Source organism: Equus caballus, chromosome 3 (genome assembly GCF_041296265.1).
Source record: "Equus caballus isolate H_3958 breed thoroughbred chromosome 3, TB-T2T, whole genome shotgun sequence".
NCBI classification, from domain to species: domain Eukaryota; kingdom Metazoa; phylum Chordata; class Mammalia; order Perissodactyla; family Equidae; genus Equus; species Equus caballus.
Genome location: NC_091686.1, coordinates 109453693 through 109478107, shown reverse-complemented (window position 1 = coordinate 109478107; position 24415 = coordinate 109453693). Strand labels below are relative to the sequence as shown.

General features: G+C 36.9%; 1 protein-coding gene across 2 annotated transcripts in view; it reads left to right on the top strand.

Moving 5' to 3' along the window:
- SLIT2 (slit guidance ligand 2) overlaps window positions 1-24415 on the top strand; it is a 358526-nt gene that overhangs the window by 303744 nt on the left and 30367 nt on the right. For both annotated transcript variants that reach the window (XM_003364734.5, XM_001498194.7), the window contains 3 exons: window positions 6836-6960; window positions 7097-7194; window positions 8441-8580. In XM_003364734.5, the coding sequence (XP_003364782.1) occupies window positions 6836-6960; window positions 7097-7194; window positions 8441-8580 (363 nt within the window). The remainder of the gene's footprint in view (window positions 1-6835; window positions 6961-7096; window positions 7195-8440; window positions 8581-24415) is intronic.

Below are 24415 nucleotides of genomic sequence, written 5' to 3'. Positions count from 1 at the left end.
TCAACAAATATTATGTGAGTTTCTGTTATGCACCAGACACAGTTCCAAGGTATTAATAATACAGTAATAAACAGGACAGAAAAAAACTCTTGCCTTCAGGGAGCTTATATTGTACTAATAGATACACATACATAGATCATTCCAAAACAATATGGAAGTTGGTGATAGAAAGATAGACAGTCATGCGTCGCTTAACAACAGGGATACATTCTTAGAAATGCGACATTAAGGAATTTTGTCATTGTGAAAACATCGTACAGTGCACTTACACAAACCTAGATGGTATAGTCTATTACACATCTAAGCTATATGGTACTAATCTTATGGGACCACTGTGATATATGTAGTTTGTCACAGACCAAAATGTAATCATAGGGTGCTTGACTGTATAAGATATTAATAATATATATACACACCAAACAATTATGGAATTGTAACCAATACCACCAGGTCCATCAGGGCATCAGGAGATTCTTATAGTGAGTCATATGAAACTGAGAATGGAACACGAAAGAGAGGAAGATGCCCAAATTGGGCAGGTGTATGGTAGCCGCAAGCTGTAATAAAGAGGCGGGGATATGGTCCTCAATGATACTGCGTTACTTCATTTGTAAAGGTCAGCTGAAGGGTCAGGAAACCTGGGACATTTTCATAGCCCCAGATGACCAACATTTCACCACCACATGGTTGATCTCTTCCACTAATTTTATATGTTAAGAGTCCTCTAGATTCTGGAATTCCTGGGGAAAATTGCACATCTCTCAGCAACAACTTTGTAATACTGTTGGGTTTTTTTCAGCAAGATCAACGTCTTTTTGGAAGGAGTTCTTGACAAACTTGAAATCTTTTGTTTTGTCGTTCAAAATTATTGGTTGATGTTTTCCTTACTCATTTAATTAAACTATGAAGGAAGTTAAATAATTAGCTCAAACTGGAAGCAATGAAAAATTCACTACTTAGATCAATTTCAAAATAGTATTTACGACTTGGTCAAATCCTTTTTACATTTTCAGATTCAGTATCACTAGCATATAGCATATATAACTTTGAAATAACCTTAGCTTCTTGGGATTGTGATTTGCTCACTGGCTAAAGAAAATATTCAGGTGTATACAGAGTTATTTGCCAAACTGACCTTCTTTAAAAAAACAAATAATGGCTGTTTTTCATTACGCTTTTTAAAATTTAAAACACTGGGAAAATTTTAACAGACATTTATTTTAGTAGGTGATAAGAACCGACAATTTGTATTCTGTTCTTAAATTTTGTACATCCATATTCTCTATGATGCAATAACTCCATAAAATAATTATTACTCTTTACCATTTAATTGTGACTCTAGAAATTTATTTACTAGCCTAAGGTTAAATAGTTAACCATTTATGTAATGCAAATTGATAGGCTTTAACCCCCTATCATCTGGAGACCATCTCCACCCCTCCACTGGAACTATGAGGATACCAGTGACTTCCATCTTGCCAACATCAATGGCTTCTTTTTAGTTATCTTTATTTGCTCTCTTTTTATCTTAGACAGTGATGGCCACTGCTCCTTCTTGTACATTCTCCTTGCCTCTTTCTTCATTCCTTTGCCAACGCCCCTTTCTTTCCTGCTCTTTAGTATTAACATACATGGGGTTTCCTCCTTAACCCTATTAAATCTATTGATTTCAATCCCATGGCTTCAAATATCTAGCCATGACTTTTCTTATGAGCTTCAAATTCATATTTCCATTCACTTAGGGAATTCCTCCCCCTTCATGGCTTGCAGAAACTTAAAACACATATTCCAAAACATGTATTCCCTTTATCCATATCCTCTTGCAACTGTGCTATGTAGTTGATATATATATATATGTCTCTACTACTAAACTATAAGTTTTTCCAGAAACTTGGGCATTTCACTTGCCCAAAACTTAGCGTAGTGCCTGGCACAAAGTAGGCCCTCAATAAATATTTGATAAGTGAATGACTTAATGATGAAATGTTGTTAAAAATACGTGTTTGTGGGGCTGGCCCCGTGGCCGAGTGGTTAAGTGCACACGCTCCGCTGCAGGCGGCCCAGTGTTTCGTTGGTTCGAATCCTGGGCGCGGACATGGCACTGCTCATCAAACCACGCTGAGGCAGCTTCCCACATGCCACAACTAGAAGGACCCACAACGAAGAATATACAACTATGTACCGGGGGGCTTTGGGGAGAAAAAGGAAAAAAAAAATAAAATCTTTAAAAAAAAAAAAATACGTGTTTGATATTAATGCTTAAGAAAAGCAGTAATGCAATAGCAAGTGGAGCCTAGAATGTTTGGTTTTAAATAAAAACCTCCTTTTAGTTAATTATGCCCAGCATCAAATATTTCCTATGTTTTTCCTGAGTTGTCTTTGATGTACCTCTGACTTTATATGAGGGCAGTGCTAGAGGATTCCGTTATTCGACTCATGTTTCCATGGGATGCCAGAATGAAGGCAGACTCTGGCATATACTTAGAAATTTGTATCTGGAGCTTTTAGTAATAAATCAAAGTGAGATACAATTCTCAGTGGGTGGCAATATTGGTGTCAGATGCATAGCTAGTGATTTGAGTCAGGTAAGCAAGTCTGCCTATAAGCTTTAATGGATTTGAGGTCTGCCAGTTCTTCCATTAAAGATTAAAGTAACTGACAATGACAAATTGTTAACCAAACTTTCTGCTCATTTTCCCTTTGAATTATTAAGCTAAACACACCTCCAATCCATATAGCTGATGTTACAGGACTCTCTTAAGTCAAGACCAAATCTTAAATCAATCTAGTTATCCCGGACTGGCCTCCTTCATTTCAGTGACGTTAGTAAACATCTGTAGCCCTGAAGCTAGATTTCTTTTCTCCTCTATGGCACACATCTTATGAGAGCTAATGTGTTGGTAATAATTTAGCATTTCTTGGAATTACTTAACTTTGGGAAGGAGGAAAGATTGAAGATTGGTGAAGTTGTATCAGCAAGCAAGCCATGGTTCCTTGCCAAGTAGCAGTGCAAGAACGAAGAGAACCTCTTCTTCTTAATGTTGTACTGCTATTTCTGGTGGTTTGTCCATGCCAAATTTACAAATCACAGTTGCAGTTCTTAAAAACCATAAAATCATTAGCTCTGGGTGTTGTTACTCAGTGGATGATTATCTCTCAGTGCCTACTTCCATTCTCCCATGGTTTAGATAATAATAGCCCCTACATTTCAGCAACACTAGACAGAAGGTACTCAGTGAACTTGTGATGGACACTGAGAAGAACTCATGAACGTCTTTCTCCTTTTAAGTAAACCACTTATGTTTCCCCCATCGCCCTGCCTTCTTTGGAAATCTAGGAACATGTCAGAACTTGCTGTGGCTTCTGTGCTTGCTCTCACTATGTTCCCTGCTCAACATTCATTAGCATGTCATCCAGTGCTTAAAACAACCCATTGACATGGCTGCCATTATTCTTCTAATTCTACAACTTAAGTGACAAATGTAGGTTACCAACTTGGGTTGATGGACTTCAGATTTTCTCTCCAAGATTACAATGCATTATGCTAAAGGACTTGTCTAATTACTATTCCTGGACATCTTCGTTTCACCTGGGAATAATCAAGTGCGTAAAATTCTACAAGTGTTGGTTTGCTTCTAGAGAACTATGCTAACTCTTCCACCATTTCATTATGACTGTATTTATCATCTCCCTTTAGCTCTTGTATCACCTCCTTATTATAGACAGATTACAGATTAAAGACATCATTCCTTTTGAATAAGAACTTTGCAGGAAAGCACCTCAGAGAAAGTTTCCTGCATGGAAAATGAATCACAAAGTGAAGGCAACAAAAAGATAGAAGGTAGACTTAGAAGTGGGGAAAATATGAGTGGGAAGATGAATGACAGGAGAGAGCCAGATACAAGGAATGTAGTTCCAAGGGGTAAGCATATAGAAATAAGCAGATTTAGGTAAACCAGGTAGATGTAAAAAATCACATTATACGAAGGATATTTCATTAGGTGGAATTACAACTTAAATAAAATAGGAAAAGGAATTGTATCATTGTGAGATATTTGGACATATCAGAGGATGGTGATTTGGAATTTATATAATTTACAAACATCTTTTCAATTGCCTTTCCCTCAAGCTCAAGTACCAGAAATAAGAAATTATGACTGAAGAATTGACTGTAAAAGAAGGATTTGAAAAAAAGGAAAAGCAATAAATGTAGTGATAGTAGTCAACCTTACCAACCTGAGGAATTTAGAACTCAATATTTTGCTGTATTCCCAATCCTGATGCCACCAGAACAGTTTGCGGGTTTAAGAAACTGCCAGAGGAAGCCTTTGCACATGGGAAAGCTTGTTATTTTGATTCCTTTAGCTAATCTCAATATATATGAGGGGGCAACAATCTCCCATTGTATACCCATAAGAAATTCCAGGTACTGAAGGTAATTGAGCATGATTAGCTAAATAGGAAACCAAATTCAGTGCTGGAAAAATGTGGAGAAATTCGAATCTGCATATTAGTCAGATAGACTCAGAGAATATTATTAAACAAATCTTGACTATGTGCTAAACTACACAGGGACTACTTCAGCCTGGCAATTTTTTACCTGTATACTCTCTTAAATTCTTCATATCCAGTTTTTTGATAAACAATCCCCAGCTTCTCAGAACCTAAATAATCAAACATAATTTTTGAAAAATATCAGATTCCACAGAATAAACTTAGAAACTGCCAACCCTGAACCCTTCCGTTCAAACCACGGTCTTACAAGGTTGAAAGCACAGAAATAGATCAAAAGACAATTGTTCTCAAGGTCTTGGGAAGTGGCCAGAAGAGTGTTTACAGTCGTTGCATTTGCTGACATGCTATTTTGCTGGTATACATTCTTAGCTGTTTCATCCCACGCCTTTGTTCCAAGTCAAATTCTTTCTTCTAGCCTAACTAAGGGATCCATTACTAGTTAGATACTTCCTTTCTATGGCTGATTCTAAGTGTGATAACTTTAGCCAACACAAAGCCATTTATTGTGGCATATTATGTTAATTTAGCTAACTGCTTTTAATAACTGCCACCATTCAGTTCTGCAATGTGCTGAATAGCTAAAGTTATTTGATAAATAAGTTGGAGTAGAGGTGAGAAATTAAATTTCTATGAGGCTCACTTCAGTATTAATCCCAGAAATTTTCCAGCTGTCATTTGATATAGCGACTGCATTAATTATTCTGGTTACCAAGAAAAAGTGAAGGGAAGACTGGCAAGGCCTCCCTCAGTGACTGTGTCACGAAAAGCAAATACCAGCCCTGCCCATGAACACAGCCATCCCTGGAACTGTCATCCATTTCTAAGTCGTTAAAAAAGAAACGGGAATCTCTATGTAGATATATTTCACCTTTTCTTTTTTAGTTAATAGAAAAACTAAACAATGCAGAATACTATCCTTTTTTGGATTTTACTTCAAAACTGTTATATGAAATTGTACTGGTATTTCCCAGGATAAGAAAATACTTAGATATGAGTAGTCTCTATGGCCACCATGTTAACTCACATTCTCTTTCATACATGAGTTTCTTTTGGTAGACCGACAACTCACAAATAGGTACTCTAATCTGTAGAAATATTTGATGAAAGGTAGTTTGTATGAGCAGAAGTCATACCACTTTTTGGGTATAGGTACATTAGAAGTTTAGAGCAGTGATAGTAGAGGGGACATGCTATACAATTGACTCAGATAACTTTACTAGAAATTATGTGTGCCAAAACATGCAATTGGAATTATTGATGCATATTCCAACGAGGATAAAGAACTACCGAAAGATTGGTGATAGCAGAAACATAGTGTTTATGTTACAAAATATTTGTATTTTTTGTGTGAAGATGTCACTTTGACAGTGTCCTTATCAGACAGTTGCCAAAAGGCTGTCTAGTAGCTCTCATAAACAGTGCAAAATGTAGCATCAATGGAACATAATTTTTTTTGAGGATGGTACAATTTCTGCATTGTTAGCCATTTAGGAATAAATATGTGTTACCAAAGGAAAATGGCTGCTACTGTATCTGCATTAACCTAGAGCTTTCGTAGATCATGAGGTTTTTAAAAAATGTGTATCCCCAAGGTGAGATTACAAGTAGAGATCATTTTAATGCTGTTTTCTTCTTGGAGAGGAAGATACAAAAATCTCACCCATTGTGTGCCTGTGCTCCTGTGCTAACAAACTGAACCCAAAGGATATAATGGAGATTACATTGGTTTATTTTCGTATGCATGGAAGTGGCACTGCTTTGTATTTCCTCTGTGAAAATACCGCTACTGAACTAATGTTATCAGGGAAGGTGCATACTATTTTATTTTTAATTGAACTGATGAATTTCTACTTATTTGTAAAACTTACCAACCCATCTTCAACACACACACACGCACACACACACACACAGTCCTCTTTGGGATCGATGGCACGCATTTCCGTGACAACTGGCTGAGGTTAAGGTACAGATGGTGGCCATGGAACACATCCACATAAGCTAGTCAGCCCATGAGGGGATTGATCCTGTGACATTGATGTCACTAACCTCACATACTAACCACTTAAGCCCACACCGCAGAGTCCCTCTCTGACGTGAGAGAGTCTGAACATACTCCCCAATAAGAAAGGCCTTCTGTTGTGTTCCCGAATGAAATATGATGATGCTGATTTCGGGTTTTTTGGAAGAGAAACACATATAGATATGCGATCAATAATAACTTTTATACAGAATTTATTGTTACATTAAGGCATTGAAATAATTTGATGTGAACTAAAAATAGAAAACATCAATTTTCTCATATTTTCCAATTAATTTTTAGGTCCCATGGATGTCAATATTCTAGCTAAATGTAACCCCTGCTTATCAAATCCATGTAAAAATGATGGCACCTGTAACAATGATCCAGTTGACTTTTACCGCTGCACCTGTCCATATGGTTTCAAGGTAAGCAGAAGCTGTTGTGGGAACCACGATATGAAAACATAGCTTGCTTTGGGCCTTCATAATTTTATTGTGCTTTGTCTGTGTGCTGAGAACTACTTTACTTACACTCAACTTTCCTTGGCCATTCCTTCCCCAGGGGCAGGACTGTGATGTCCCAATTCACGCATGCATCAGTAACCCATGTAAACATGGAGGAACTTGCCACTTAAAAGAAGGAGAAAAAGATGGATTCTGGTAGGTCATCAGTCTGTAATCTTCTGTGTCTGAAGTACTGGAACAAGAATAACTAAGTAAACACGCATTTTCCTTTTCAAATCAAAGGGCATTATTTTAAAAAGTATGCCAGAAATATATTCATAAGATAAATATGTATTAGTCCCTCTCAGAGATACTGTGATATAAAAACAAATGGAGACATTATAGTGTTCTCAGCTCAGGATGCTACAAAATTAAGAAATTTAAAGACACTCACATGCACATATTATGATAAATCAAGTCCGATTCAGTCAAGACAAAGTAGTGGCTCTATTATGCTAATGAATAGCCAACTGGTCCCCTACTGCAAGTCATATATTCATCTGTTGTTTTGTGTATTGCTTTAAAGACAGTGTGTAATGATAAGATGTTAGGTCCCACTGAAACAGAAAATTAATGATTCATTTCCAAGCCACAATGTGAGTAGACAAACATGCTGTGAACATTTTTAATCTGGAGTTATTTAATCATACAGTACAATTACGCCAGATGTACTTCATGAATTATGAAATAGTGTTTTTATAGTGACACTAATAATTTCACATAAGAAGGCTAATCTACTACTAAAGCTTGTTAGAAATATCACTTTTTATAATAAATACACCGCATTTCTGCGTTCTGTTATGAAAGTGTCTCTTTTTCATTGAGACTTTACTCAAAGATTATTCTGATACTTATCAGGATTAAATATACATGTGTTATGCCAGTGAAAACAAATCGAATTTGTTGAAATTTAAAGAGAACATTCACATTTTATAATTGCAAGGAAGGCAAAATTAGATTTTCAGATTTCTTTTTTGTTTTGAGACACCAAAAACATTACACATAGGGTGATAGGTGTAATTTTTAAAAATCAGAATCAGAGCAAAGAAGTATGAATTATTTTATTAGCACGCAACTTGAGATTCAGATATGTAGGACTGTAAAGTAAACTTCGCTTATGTTTTAGACCTGAAAATATGTTGGATTTATTGAGTTATGGGACCACGGGGCCATTTGCCATCTTGTAGCCAGCATAATTTTTCTTTTCAAATTGTTTCTGATTTGGGGGATATCACTGTAAATCGATACTTACAACATGTTATTTAAAAGCATTTTAAAAATCAATGTCTTGTAGTTAAGAACCCTGTAATTGATGAGTGTATTTAGCCTTTTTCAATATTTAAACCATATGGTTTCAAAATGCAGGAAGATGTTTTTTGCCTTTTCTCCCCGTGGTGTTCAGGTGTATTTGTGCTGATGGATTTGAAGGAGAAAATTGTGAAGTCAATGTTGATGACTGTGAAGATAATGACTGTGAAAATAATTCTACGTGCGTCGATGGAATTAATAACTACACCTGCCTTTGCCCACCTGAGTACACAGGTAAGAAGAATAGGAAATGCTGCGCCATCGATCTCTGTGTCTGTTTGAGAGCATCATTGGCACTAAGCTGCCAATGTATGTTTAGTAAACCACTGTATTATTCACTAACTGGTAGGTGTTTCGGAAATCAGATATAATGTGAATAACAGATGGACTTAAAGATGGTTTCAGCCAACCAAATAAAAGACCCAGCAAGCTCAGTTAGAACGTAGGCATCTATCATAAAGTCATGCTGTCCAGCAAAAAAGAAGCTGTCAAACTGAAGCTTTTAGCCCCACAATTGAATGGCATTTTCACGCAAAGCATATTTCCCATGCAAACCAATGCACCAATACGTACGTGAAAAGGGGCCATTTCTTTACATAGTGAAAACATAATTAAGCATTTCAGATTACTTATGTCCATTCTTGTTTCTTCACTAGTGAGCGGATTGCTCTAGTAACTCGTGTCCTTCAAAATAAAATGCAATTAGGAAGATACTGAGCACTTTGGATAATCTTATGAGACTAGCACCATTTTTCTGACATTTTGTATCTTGAGGTAATAAATCTCATAACACTATTCAAGCTGCTAAACTTCTTCCCTGGATAAACTAATATGCTATAAAGTCATCATCAAGTTTCTGAGTTGCCTGTTATGTCAGAATATCTGTTTTATTGATTTTTGTGACTATGAATAAGAAAATTCATGGTAACAATCTTGTTTCCTTAATAAACCACTTAGTTTTAAAGTTGATGGAGAAAAGGAGAATGTTCCATATTTTATTTATGAGAAAAAGTGGAGAAGTAGGTACTGTCACTCAGAGTTACCATTTACATTTTTGCTGAGTATTTTTCATTAATTTTATTGATTTTCATATAATTTAATACACAGTTAAAATATCAGAGGATGAAATAACTATGGAAATGACTGAGGTTAACATCTCTAAACACGTAAGATGAAAGCACATCTGTATAATTAACTTTCCCAGAGATTTGTTGGGAAAGCGTAGAAATTTAAGGTTTTATGGAATACCCACACTTTGCATTCTATGAAATTCCTTTCTTGATATAAAAATGCTGGATAAAGTGATGGGGTTCTGTTTTGACACCTTGGATCTGTTTGAATGCCCCAGAAGCTAACTTTTCCAGTATGTTGGGGTTTTTTTTCCAGGGCAGCACCTGATGCCACAATTCAGTAGAATTTTGAATTTCTCTATATCCCCAATTGCTCTATTACATATACACAGTCAGTGGACTCCTTAGTGGGCAGAATTTGGATGTTCTTTGATATTTTGCATTAATAAAGGATAGCGAGTGTCTCCAACATGCCCCCAGTCTAAAGTGGCTGGGAAGAGTTTAGGTGTTACATAGTTTTGACTTTCACACCAATGTTACTTGTGTCATACCTCAGATACTTGCCATTAACCACACATACAGATTCTGGAGCCCTTGGATCTACCATGAGAATCTAAGTTTTATTGGATGGGCTAATTTAGACTTGTACAAGAAGCCCAACATTTGGACTAAAATCTGTTACCTAGATTAATCTAAATAGAATAGTTCTTTTTTCCCCACCATTGTTTTAGTCATTATAGAGAGGGCTGAATTCACTTAATTTGGGAGGCCTCCTTAAGCCAATCTACTCTGACTAAGACAAATTGGACCCAAGCATTTCAGCACTCTTTGCCTGGAGCACAGAAACCAGGAGTTTATCTGTCCCCTTAGTGATGAAAACCTAGGCTTGAGGGCACTGCAGTATTCAACTTCTTATATGTCTTTTTTATGATAATTTGTGTAAGATGGTAGACTCTTCTGAGTTGGTTTGGAGGAGTCTGCCTGCTTTGGCTCTAGATTTGCTGTACCTTATTCCTTACCCATTTCTTTTGAGACTTTGTCTTACCTTCTCTCCCTTCATTTTCCAAGCTCCCTTCCTACACCCAATCCTCTTTAACACGTTTTCTCCATCCTAAGTGATTCAGTTCAGTGCAGCTTTCTCTGAGAAGTGTTGTGAAGCCCCATTTCCCTGTGTCAGATCTGTTTTTCTGAAACATATCAAAAAAACTCAAAGCTTAGCAAAAACATTTTTTAGCCAAAATGTGACATCTATAAAAGCTATGATGTGGGAACCTGCCACAACTATCTGTCAAGAGCCATCGAGTTCTCACAAGAACTGAGATTCTTTTAGTCTTTCTAGTCATCACTATTGCAAATATCAGTTTGCCTTAATCCAGGCAAAGGGAAGAGAAATACTGAACTCAATAGAAAGTTCATAGCCTACAGAGCATGAAGATGTTAACACTCTAACTTTGAGCTGGATCTTGTGGGCAACAAAGAGTTTCACAATTTGGAAATAGAACAGATATCTAAGCCAGACACATTTGTAACTCATCTATTAGCAGTAGTCTTTTTGTCCACATGTGAAATGAGCTCATTTACAAAATATCAAACAACCATCTGCAGATTTTGAAGTCAGTGGCACATAAGTGGCCTTTAATTATAGGAAAGTATAAATTGGACTCTAGCGTTTCATATCCTGCTTCCTCCAAGTCTGCAGTTAGGGAGGAATTTTCTTATATTATAGCTGTATTGTTTTAGATGTAAGTTTGGAAACTGATTAATGAGCATGAGATTTGGGAACAGAAACCCTGCTATGCTCAGGGAATATAATAATGTTGTCATTGTTTAAAAATCATTCAAGTCACAAGTTGCTTTTCTGTTTGAAGATTTTTTTACTCTGCACCCCAAAGGCACACAATGAGAAAGTAAACTCTTTAGTAGAAGCAAATAAAACTTCATGGAAAGAGCTTGTAAGTTATTATGGTGAAGATTTTCACATTTGACATCCATGTCAAGAGTCAGAATGGGTGTGATGTTAATTAGGAAGATTTGGAGATCTGAAAGCAATCAGACAGACAACTTGTGATGAGCAGGCTGTAAAACACAGCTACAAATATTCAGAATAAGATGAACCACCACTGTGAAATTTACTAAATTTATTTAAGCCCATGTAACCAAAATATCACAGTAAATAGTTATTGATTCATTAGAGGACAAAACTCTCTGCTCTTTCCTGCTGCCGGTATTAACAACACAAATTTTAAGGGTCAATACTGTTTTTCTGTTATCTAACCCTTGCTTTACCCTCCCCATTTGAGTTAGCAAAGCTATTATTTTCTACCTAATTCAATCCATTATCTGTCCTAGTTGTATAACATATGACTGTTGATTGCCAGTATTCTTCCGACAAGATTAATTTTGGAAGAGTTTAATTCACCATCATTCCAAATTAAAATCACTACGCTAAGGATAAAGCAAGTAGGACTCTGGAATTGCTGAACAAATAATTTAAAAATCTACTCTAGTGTTTTAATTTTAGCTTGAGAGATTGTGGGGTTTTTTCTTTTTTTCTTTTAATCATTATTATATCCTTTATAAAAACAAGGCATTTCTTGAAGGTAAATTTTCAAGGAATTCCTTAAATGACACAAGTTTAAAACCTATAAAAAGGAAAGTTGTAAACATGGTACCCCTGCAGTGTTGAAAAACTTGACACCTTTTCTTAAGCTCTGGTATGAACTTGGGTGTTGAATTGAAAAAATGTGTTTTTGCATGTTTCCTGAGAGTCAGAAGCCCAGATCTGCTCTGTCAAGACTATGTTTCTTAATTAACCTTCTTCTCAGGGGACCACATACAAAGATGATACAAAATTGATCACATTTTAAACCATAATATTGCTTCATGGGATTGCATAAATTCAGTAAATGAAAATTCCCGTACAAGTTGGGCATGTAAAAGCTTAGCATATATTTTGTGCAAAATATTCAGAACATTTTAATTTTTCCATTTCGTACCATTATCTCTTTGTTTTCCAAATCTCCAATGCCCACACACAAACCATTAAGTGCACATCTTAAAAAGTAAAGCTGCTGGTTGTTAAATCACCTGGTTTAGACACAGGTCTCTCGCTCCCTATAATGGCGTTTACCTTTTACCTCATTTACTCCATGTTTGTGTGTTTGGCCCGGCTGTAGGTAAGAAATCTAAGCCTTGCTTCAGTTTGCTCTCACCCTTGGCTTCTCTGTTGTTAATGCTGCTCACTGGCTTCATGTGCTCTGCTGTTGTATTGCCATGTAAAAAGTCTTTTGTCTCTTCTGTCTTTGTCGCTGCCAGCTGCTAATCTGAATGAGGTGGAAAAAGGTTAGTTGCCTTTTAAGTCTATTATGATTTTCATTTTAGTTGCCCTCTTTCTTTTAAAGCTACATAGATTTCATTGTGTGTACATGGTAAAAGAAATGTTGACAAAAGCTGAAATCTGAAATCAGTATGTCAAATCAGTCATTCAGCTCCTTGGTATATGGATAGATATGCCAAACACTATGAAAGAACCATCTAAAATGCACTTTACCAATTTCTAGAAGGCTATAAAAGAAACTCTGAGTGGGAAGAAAGGGTGGCTAAAAAGAAAGACTAATATTTTCTACTTGTCTGTATGCTTTTAGTTTTTTAAAGATATCACAAACATGAATTATTTTTACAATGAACAACATAGATCACTTAGTATAGTAGGCAGGTTGTAAATAGAAAAATTTTTAAATAATAGGAATTTTCTCATAACTTTAAACTAATTATCTTTAGTAATTTGAAACATGAAAAATATTGGAAGATGTATACATTTATTAAAACATTTTATAAAATAAATATTACAAAGCCCAAGAGGTTGACTTATCAAAGGACGTTGTCAAACTCATAATATGGAACATCATGAGTAGTAGGCAGTATTTTTAGAGTAAAAAGAGCCATATCTGATCATTGACATCAATATGGTCCACATGGTTCCCCAAGTACATCAGGGAGCAGGAAATTAAGTCCTAGAGTACTTAGGGTGATAGTCACGTCTGGGGAATCATCATGGAATCTTGGTGAAATTTTATCTTGAAGATTCAGAATTACTACTAATAACGTTGGATTTTTACTGTTCAGCTTACCAGAAGTCAAGTGCAGGCACAGCATCCTAAAAGGAGCACACTGCATGCTTGTCTTGACAGTTCTAGTGGTATGGGAAGGATTGGCAGTGGGATTATAGGGCTAATATGAAATACATTATATAGCAGCTCTCTCTATCTCCTCTAGCTAAAGACTTCATTTTTTCTGTTGCATTGTTCAGGTGATTTAGTGTGTTTGGTCACTTACTCTCACTATGTGTAAAGTTAAGCTGAAAAACATGAAAAAAAAAATGGTTTCATATTTTAGAATGTAAAAATATAGCCTATACAGTTCTCTGTGGATTAATGCATCCAATACGATCCTTGGTCAAATGTCATCTTTTCTTGTTACAAGTACTAAAGCAATTGGCGGTCTGGGGCAAGGATGTCTAAGGTCTGATCCCACCTCAGAAATACAGTGGCAATTATTCTGTCACAGGACTATGTCAAATAGTTATATGTGCTCTCAGGAGCAAGCTTGGCAGTGTGATAGTGTTTTAAATCACCACGTGGTTTCATGTGTTGACTAAATTTCATGGTTATGTTTGTAAAAGATGTCTTTTGTTTCCAATAATCCACTGCTGACTGAATTTCCTTTTTAAAAGAGTCAAACCATTTTCTATTTTTTTTAATCCAAAACTTAATTAGAAATGAAATTTCAATTTCTTTATAGCACTGAGGGTAATTTTCTTAAATAAAAGGAAGCTGCATAATTAGTTGATGTATTGTTAATTTAAAAGAACTCTGGGTATGAACATTAAGGATTTGAGCAACAACTCATACAAAACAATGAGAAAGCACTTACCCAAGGATGCACACCTTGTAAGAAGGGGCCTAAATGCAAACCCATGTCTAACTGACCCCAAGGCAGGCACCCTAATTTGGACCTTCCACTAGAACCAGTCCCTTCTTATCTGCTGTCATCTACCAGGCTTGGAATCTTTTCACATCCCATAATGGCTGGGACTAATCCTTTATGCTAAATAAGTTTTTCTTCTGCTTTCTCTTCAGCTTGCTATACATAATTGTCCCTTATGTACATTTGAAAAGTAAACATGTAGCCACAAAATTCAGGTGCAGACAAGCAATCTATTTTATTCACACATGGAAAAAAGAAAATGCCTAATCAATGACTGCACAATTAATTAATTAATTCCCCTGGTGACTAGGCTACCTCCCATCACACAGGGCATGTGGGATACTGATAAATTTGTGTCGCTAATGGGAAAAGGTCAGGTTTCTCATCCTGGCACTAATATTTATCAACTCTGGGACCTCCCTCAGTCTTGTCTTTCTTCTGTGACACAGGATAATGACATCTGTCTCACCTCAGATGTTTGAGAGTCACGTGGAAGAATGTATAGAAAAACACTTTAATATGTTAAATGTCTATACTCCAAAAAATATCAGGGGCTGCTCCGTATGACAGGTTTAAGTTTTGCATCATTTAATTCCAACCGTCATCACTATAGTGACATGGTTTAGATGATTTGATGGCATTCCTAATGGCATAAGAAATCTTATGGGAATTTTGATAAAGAAAAGATCCCCATATTTTTCAGTACTATCTTTTTCTTAAATTCTTATTTTGTTATTTATTTTCCATACTCACTTCAAATGGAAAGACTTTATTTAACAATAAGTCTTTGGTTCTATTTTCTCCCTTACTCTCCTTTGAAGTATAAGGAGATGTTGAATGCTGAAGAACTCTTGCATTCGGTTGTATTTTTTTAGGTTTTGTGTATATTTTTGGATTTTCATAATCCCTTAATAATAGTGACTTCTTCTGTTATTAATTCTGCCTTGAAATGTGTAACGTCTTTATATCAAAGTCAATATAGTTGCAATCATATGTGCAGTCTGTTTTAACTAGGAGGAATACTTTGGCAACCTAACGATATTGTGTGGTTTGCATTCATCTTCTAAGCTTTCAAAGCCTTCTTAAGTGCATTTGAATCTCAGAATACCTTTTAAAGATCTTGTTTGCTCTTTAGCTAATAGGCAGGGCCCATTGAGCCCAGAAAAACAGTTTAGCTTAACCAAGCTTTGTTCGATCTAATTTGGATTTATTTATCTTGAAAATGGAGTTAAATATTTCTGCAATTTCAGTAGCTGTTGGAATTGACTACAATATTTATCCTCAATGTTCCGGTGAGGAAGTACTAAAAAACACCTCCTCTTTTGTTTATTTATTTGGTGAGGTAAGTTTTTCCATTTTAAAAATTCAAAAGATATTTATTGAGAAAATACTTTATGCAAGACACTGTGCTAAGCATCGAAAGTGATACAAAAATGCATAAAACAGTACCCTCGTCTAGCAGGCAAACTCTTGGCTTTGACTCTTGCCTGCAAATTCAGATTAGGTCAGTTATTTCACCAGTACAAAGCCATCGTTTCTCATATCCCAAGAAAGTTACCAGCATAATAGAGTTACTTCCTAGTTTGTGAGTAAAGAGAAGCACTCTTTTCTGAATATGAAGACTAATCAAACTTCTTGCAAACAGGCATTATGGAGCAATTTATGTCACATCATTTAGGACAAAAATGAGAACATAAAATGATTTTCCTTGATGATAACATCTTAATATCCACATTTATAGCATATTGTCTTGAGCCTCCCTATTCTGAATTATAATGAACTTTATCTCATGAGGTTTCTCTGTGGCAGTGTCCCGCTTATGCATGTTGTCCATTATGCACACCTTTTGCACCAAAAGGGCATTTATCAGTGGCCACCTATCTTCAAGAATTCACAGCCCTTCAAATCAGTTCCTTGTATTTCTATACTGACAACTGGATTCAATTAAGTTTAGAGAAGTGGGCATGATCTGTATAGATTATTGATCATATTGTGAAGGTCGCTGAAGTATTTCTAATTGATAGGACAAATTTCAGGACAGTGAACACAAATAAGAAAGCATCAGATTATTAAAATGAATCTTTAGGGGCTGGCCCCGGGGCCGAGTGGTTGAGTTCATGTGCTGTACTTCGGTGGCCTGGGGTTTCTCCACTTCGGATCCTGGGCGCGGACATGGTACCGCTCATCAGGCCATGCTGAGGCGGCATCCCACATGCCATAACTAGAAGGACCTACAACTAGAATGTACAACTGACTATGTACTGGGGGGCTTTGGGAAGAAGAAAAAGGGAAAAGAACAAAGATTGGCAACAGATGTTAGCTCAGGGCCAATCTTTAAAAAAAACTTTTAAAATAAATCTTCAGTGAAAGTTAACTCTTTCAAAAAATAAGAAACAGAAACACACTGTTCATAAGTAATCCTTTACTTAATGGAAATAAAGTTGATTATTACCATCACCACTGATAGGGATACTGAATATTCAGATTGGAGACTGGACATCTGCCTGTGTTAATGTGCTCTCATGTCTGGGATTATAACTTTGAGCAGAGTAGGTAACAAATAAGGCTGGCCTGTTCAGCAAAAGAGGAGAAAACAGAAATACTTTTCTTTCAGGTCCAATTCAATTAGCCTGTCCTGGGATGACTTCTATAATCCCATCAGCTGTGTCCACCATCTACTGCGGTTCAGCCGTCCCTGCTACACTGCAATGTCTGTGAGAGGAGAAAAATGGTTTTCTTTATATAAATGAAGAAAGGGGAAATGCACAGTTTTTTGATAGGAAGTGTATGGAATTTTTTTAATTCAGTAAGGGAAACATTCAGGTCCATTTATTTGAACCTTTCTCAAACATTCCACTTAAATGCTTTCACTCACATTTCCTCAGTTGGTGAGTTCATCCTCTCCACTTCCCATTGGGATGGTCATTATTTGGCAGAGGAGACTGTACACATATCTGAGTCAACAGGTACCCATCTAGCCTAGCCGGCATGGGTGGACCTCAGGCTGGGATCTCAGAACACAAATCTGCTACCGGTTTTCCTCATTTTCTCTGCTCCCTTACACTGTCCCTTATGCCATCTGGAGCTCCTTCATTAACATTCAAAACATATTTTTCTTTGGGAAGCAATCAAATAAGTGCTATATTTCACATTTTTCAACAGCCATCAAGTATCTAGTTTGTGCCAGACAATTTGTTAGTAAATGCAGTGGGAATGGAGAAGTGAAAATATATGAAAAAGGTATTTATCCCTTGCCCTCAAGTAGTGTACTTTTAAGAAGTCAAATCAAATTTATTTTACCTAACAGATTGCTTTTGTTGATACCTGCCCTTGCTGTACCAATTCAAGTAGGGTGAAATGAGTACCCTTTTTTTCAGGTTTTTCTTGAGCCAAGCAAGAGCTCAAAATGCAAATATTTGAAGAATGATGCATTTGACCCTCCAAAAATCGTTGTCCTGGGGATTCTCTCAGGAATTCAAACGGACTTCCTCCCTTGTTACAAGTATATTTCAAAATGTCATAACTGATTAAGTTTAACACTCGAATTCTGGTCTCCTTATTCAGATTGCTGTCATAAGTTCTCTTTCCATTATTATCAATATTAATGATCCTTTCATATTAAAAAAAAAAAAAAAGTAATTTGGTCCAATTTATGAATAGGAACAAGAACAGGCTGCAGTGTCAGCCCCAGAGCCCTCCCCACCTCCTGTATACATCCATGATTCTCAGAATGGACTGTGAGATTTTCTTCTGCCTCAGAGAAAAAAAGAAACTAATCTGGTTATATTAGCAAGAACTAGCAACAGTTAAATGTTTCAGCAATGCCATGAACCCACATCTAAAACTGTTTTTGTTTTAGACATACCCAACCTGAATTTACAAAGCAGCTTTTGGAAAAATTGAAAAGAGATGCTTATTCATTCAAATCTACCCTTTCTTGTTGCTCTATTAATATAAAACAAACGAATATTTTAAACAGAATGATTTGAGTTGGAAAATTTTGGAAATCCTAATCCAGGGACAAAATGATCAACCTCATTTCTATTAGGCAGGCTTTGAGGACTAGAAAAGCCTGGGTGAGACACGCTGTTGCCCAGATTTCTTGGCAGATAGAAAGCAGCGAATCATGCATTCAGTGACTCTTCAAACTTTCTTCTGTCTGAATGGCACAGATTACTTTACCAAGGGAAGAAGTCTCTTTAGAGATAATAATGAATTTTAGGACTGGATAGTATAATTTTTAATAATAAATGAAAACAATAAGCCATTTAGCCAGTTTCTAGGGCAGGATGCTGTCCATATTCCAGTCACCAAATGAAACTTAAGGGATACTGGGAAATCAGCATGTTATCTTATTTATCTAGTTTTTCCAGATTATAGCTTCTCCAGAGTAAAGACTGTCATGCACATCCTTTAATCATTTGCTGGATCTAGCTCAAAATATTTCCCCCCAACATTTTATTATGAAAATTATTAACTAAAGCAGCTTTGCATTTTGGTCAAATAAGAAATTCTCACTCCAGAGTACATGTAAATTAATCATATTTTAAGTGGTTAATTTTCTTTTAGACTATTCTTTCTAGTTTCAGGAAATAGTTAATGTTAACTCCCATGGACTATATAATATCTTCATTATTTATTGATTTGCCAAAGAATCAAGACAGTTAAGAATTTTCAGCAATGCCATGAGTTAAACCAGTATTTTTTAAGAAAAAGCATGTTTAAGGAATTTGAGTGTGTGTGTGAGAAATGTAAATCATTATTGGTGACATGATTCACCTCAGGTATCCTCCACTTCTCATGAGCTTTGATGTCTTTGACAGAATTTAATAAAATACTTTCAAGATTACTATTTTTTAAATTAATGATAGTAGAAATATTGGTAGTTATTATTAATTGCAGCTATCATTCAAATTCAAGCCAATCTCCAAATTTATTGTAAAGTTGATGAAACAAGACACTGGACTCACTTTTCTCCCCCTCTACAAAACACAATGGTTTGTGATTCTCTTGCTTTTGTCACCTTTAACACCCCAAAGGGAGGAGTATCTTCATTACTGTTGTACTGCAGCCGGTACTGCGGACCCTAACTGTTAACACCAACTCCCCTTGGAGAGAGAGCTAAAGCTGATTGGTCTAAGTCAACCAAGACTCACAGTGCTTTGCAGAGAGGCTTCTAGTCCTGGTAGCAAATGTAGGGTTGAACCACTCTGCTGTGTTCCCTTCAGACCTTGACTCTTGAAGTGCAGAAGTCATGGTCATGGGCCACTTCCTTTCCTTGTGCATCACTTATTACAGACTCTGTTAGAGAAGCTCAGAGACAAAAAAGAAAATTTCAGGCAAAGGAGAGGACAGCCACATGGAATGAAATAAAGGAAATAGACATAAGAATCAAAAAGAAAAAGAAGAAGAGAAATAGTGGGATAAATATAAAGCTTTATTTCCCACTGGAAACCTCTTATAATTTAGAATTTACCACCCATATTGGTTTGCTAGTGCTACTATAATAAAGTAGCACAAACTAGGTGGCTTAAGTAACAGAAATTTATTGCCTCACAGTTCTGGAGGTTAAAAGTCTGAAATCAGAGCCAGCCCCAATGGCCTAGTGGTTAAAGTTGGGCACTCTCACTGAATCAGTGGCCCAGTTTCCTGGTCGTGGAACCACACTGCTTGTCTATCAATTGCCATGCTGTCGTGGCAGCTCACACAGAAGAACTAGAAGGATCTACAGCTACGATATACAACCATGCACTGGGGCTTTGGGGAGGAGGAAAAAAAAGAGGAAGATTGGCAAAAGATGTTAGCTCGGGGTGAATCTTTCCCTGCAAAAATAAAAAGTCTGAAATCCTGGTGTCAGCAGTGTTGGTTCCTTCTGAGGGCTATGAGGAAAGGATCCATTTTAGGCTTTCTACTTGACCAGTAGATGGTCATCTTCTCCCTGTGTCTCTTCATATCATCTTCCCTCTGTGCCAAATTTCCCTTTCTTATAAGAACATCAGCTGTATTGGATTAGGGCCCACTCTAATGACCTCATATTGACCTTATTACCTCTATAAAGACCCTATCTACAAATAAGGTCACATTCTGAGATATGAAATACTGGAAGACTCCAACATATCTTTTTTGGAGAGAGAGAGGGACACAATTAAACTCAAACACCACATCGCTGTATTTAAAATTCTTGATCTTTGCCCCCAGAAAACCTGGTCTTTTCGTTGTTCCCCATGTCACTGAAAGGCAGTTCCAAAAACACATACCAGAAGCCTAGAAGTCCCAGACAACTCCCCCTCTATCCCCCTACCCTCATCCAATCCTTCACAAATTCCCATCTGTTTTGCTTCCTAAACAGCTCTCCTGGCCATCCATATCTCCTCTACCACCACTTGAGTGCTAGCTAAGTCATCTCTCATGTCCATTTGTATCTGCCCCTCTGCAGTCCATCCTCCACTGGGGCCAGAATGTTTTTTTCAAAGCCCAGATGTCATCTGGCCATCCTCCAACTTAAAACTCTTCCATGGCAGCCCATTGCTCGTTGAGTAAAGACCTTCTACCACGTGGCCCCTGCCAACCTCTGTAGCCTTATCTGGCACCATGCTTTCCCAGGCTCACTCCCAATCACTCAGAGCTCATATTCTCCTGCCACCTACTGCACAGAGCCTCTGCCAGTGCTCATCATTCCCTCTTCACCCTCACATCCAAGTCTCACTTCTTCGGAAGAGCTGCTCTTACAGTCAGTCCCCCTTCTAGAGCACCATGACATTTTTCTGCTTAGCATTCATCATACAGGCAATTTTATAGTTACTTCTGAAAGGTTTGGATTAATATCTTTCTCCTCCTCCTCTCAAACCTAAGCTCCATGAGAAAAGGGGTATCATTTTTTTCTTGTTGTTGTTCACCATTATACTCCTAGCATTAACAGAGGTTCTCATACATAGTTGACACTCAAAATACATGATGATGTTAAAAATATGATTTGCTATCAGAACCATTAGAAAAAGCCATAGGCAGATCACCCAATAGGTATCATGGAAGAAGTTTGTAGAATAGTTCTAAAACTATCTCAGTAAGTGTGGTAATAAGAAATGTAAACAAAAAGATAACTTAAGATACAAGAAGTACAAACGAAGATAAAAGGAAGGACCCCTTGTGTTTAAGAAGGAAGGAACATTAAAATCAATTTGGTTCATGGATCTAAAATGAAGCAGGAGTACAAGGGCAACTCCAAGTGCTGTTTCCCATAAGAACCATCAACGTGCATTGAGGTTTCTGCCTCAGTGCAAGAATATTCACGATATTGGTACCTTGGGGGCTCTGGGCACGTGCTGACACTTTCTTTTTACCACTGAACGCAGTCATGTTGTTTTGTACAGCTAAGTGTGATGCTCCCTCTGCTGACTCGCTCTCTGCATTATCCATCTCTTTAGAATCATTTTCCTTTTTTTTTAAAGACTTTTTAGAGCCACAGTTGACCTTGCACAACTTCAATTCCAATTCCAGAGCCTCATTTTACCAATGAAAAATTGGGACCCAGAACAATAAAATAGTTCACTTCTCTGCAAGCAGTCCACTGTTTTATACTGAATAAGCTGCAGAAGGCCGTTCCAAGCAATAACTCAGCAGCCCACGTCATCTCACCCAATAAGAATAGTTTCTCCCTAGGATCTCTTTATGCTGGTTCACTCTTCACTCCAAACAGAGCATTAACTATGACCATCCAACTTTTACTGCTCCACCTACAACGTGCCCATAATGTTTACCACCCAAATCATCTGTATGGGTGCATGGGGACACTATTGATAATTACCTTGGGACAACAAGTGTAAACCAGGACTGTCCTAAGCAACCCAGGATATATGGTCACATTACCACTACATCAAAATTCTTCAGAAAAGCCATGTTTGCAGATGTTCAGTGAGTAATGAATTCTATCTTCTCCTCAAGAGCAGGCCTTGAGGAATCAAACCCTTTTAGGGAAGTTGGCATCGCTCTTGCCTTGCTCCCTCCAAGGTCATCCTAGTGTAACTGTAGAGCTTGTCCATTTGCAATCCCACTCTATGTCACACTTAACCTGACAGACACAATGAGGAAGAGGCGATCCACAAACTAGATATCATCGCTTTCTTAAAAAAAACACATCTGTGTAGGACGTGCAGTGCTTTTCTTCACAAGTTATAGTGGATCATTCCCTAACCCCTGTTATCCTGAAGAGGAAACAGCAGGCTCCCTGGTTGACATTCTCTGCTTCTTCTCCAAAACACAGACAACCAATACATATTACATACACACACATACACACCTTTAACTTCTCATCAACAAAAAGGCTGAAAACTGGAAGCATGAGGAAATTAATTTGCTCATCAGATCAAAAGTGAAATCACAAATGGCAGACATCATTGTGTTCCATGCTGTTGCTTTGTCATTGGGGACATCTAAGGGTCTAGAGCTGAAAGCAAATAAATAGGATTTCCTGGGATTTAGTGGCGTCGGTTGGAGCCAAATTACGGAATCAAGGTGTGTCTAGACCCCTGTCTCATAATAGGTTCATGGGCACTGAAATTTAACCTGTATTCAACTACATTGCCCTTAACCACTCTGGCAGGCTGGCTTATCTTTCCTGATGCCAAGTTAAACTCATGAAGACCTGCTCGTAGGATAACAGATTACGGTACTATGTGTAGTAGAATAAAGAACATTTCTATCTGTCCTTTCTGTCACCCCACATTTTTATCATCTCAGGAAGGGAAGCAACCATTGATGATATTATCTCAGGCCCTGGACCATCAAAAAAGCAAATTCACTCACCTTATTTTCCGTCATTTTTACTTGATTTTTTTTTACTGACTCGGTACTGGTTCTGACTACACGTATGCCAAAAATAAAAACCAAGGAAAAGTTGCATAATGTCCTCTCAATACTGTGAGATTTGGAGAAAGTTTTTCCATAGTAACTAAAAGCATATGAGTGCACTACTGTTAGTGCATTTTATTTCCTTTCTTCCTGGAAAGCCAGTGCAGCTTGCAGATGTCCAGTTTTCCTTTACTGGTTGAGAAGAAGATGTGAAATCCTGCATTTGTCTATGGGGCTTGCTACATTTCCCATATTAAGCTCCAAAGTCTGCCTACTGTGGGAAAATACTTGTATTTTAAAAGCTCCCTTCTTTCAAATACAGCAGAATCTAATACAATTAGAACAAGTTAAAGAAATAGTCCAATGAAAACATTTATTTTAAAATTCAGAAAGGGAAATTTTTAAGCAATGTTTAAAGGGAAGAGTATAAGCTATGTTATTATTAATGATGAGTGACTAATTATTAAGTAAAAACTAAACAGAAAAATGTCAAAAGCATGAAATCAAATCCAAGTTGAATATAGGTCAACAACATGGAATTCCTGCCTTAAAAAGCATGATTCTTTCTTTCAATAACTATTATTTTAGTAAGTCACAACCTGATACTTTAGAAGGATATAAAGATAAATATGCCAAGTGTTTGTTCTCAGTGATCTTACAATCAAACAAAGGGAATGAGATAAACACTACTAATGCCCAATGCTTCTAAGACAGTGCAACCCTACAACCTTACTTTATAGGTTGTTGTGAACATTAAGTGCATATTTGCACAATGTTTAGAACTGTCTTGATACATGGTAGTAAGCACTATATAAATGTTCATCAAGTCAATAAATATGTATAATATAAGTGCCATAAGATAGGTACAAGCAAACATGACATATAAAACTTGTAGGTAAACTAAAAATGGTTGAAAAGATCCAGGAAGATTTCTTAGAGAAGGGGACATATCATGGATGAGAAAATTGACAACAGAAATTACTAATGTTATTAAAGCTAAAGGAAATATCAGTAGCCCAGGTGTGCAGTTGAGATTAAAATAGTGAACAGAAGCAGGTGACAAGTATAGGGTGGAAGATGGGCTTTAAAAGTGAGTTAGGCAGTAATGGGATGCAGAGAATGCTTTTGTAACATTCGTTGATATTGTAATGTTTGGTGATACTTAA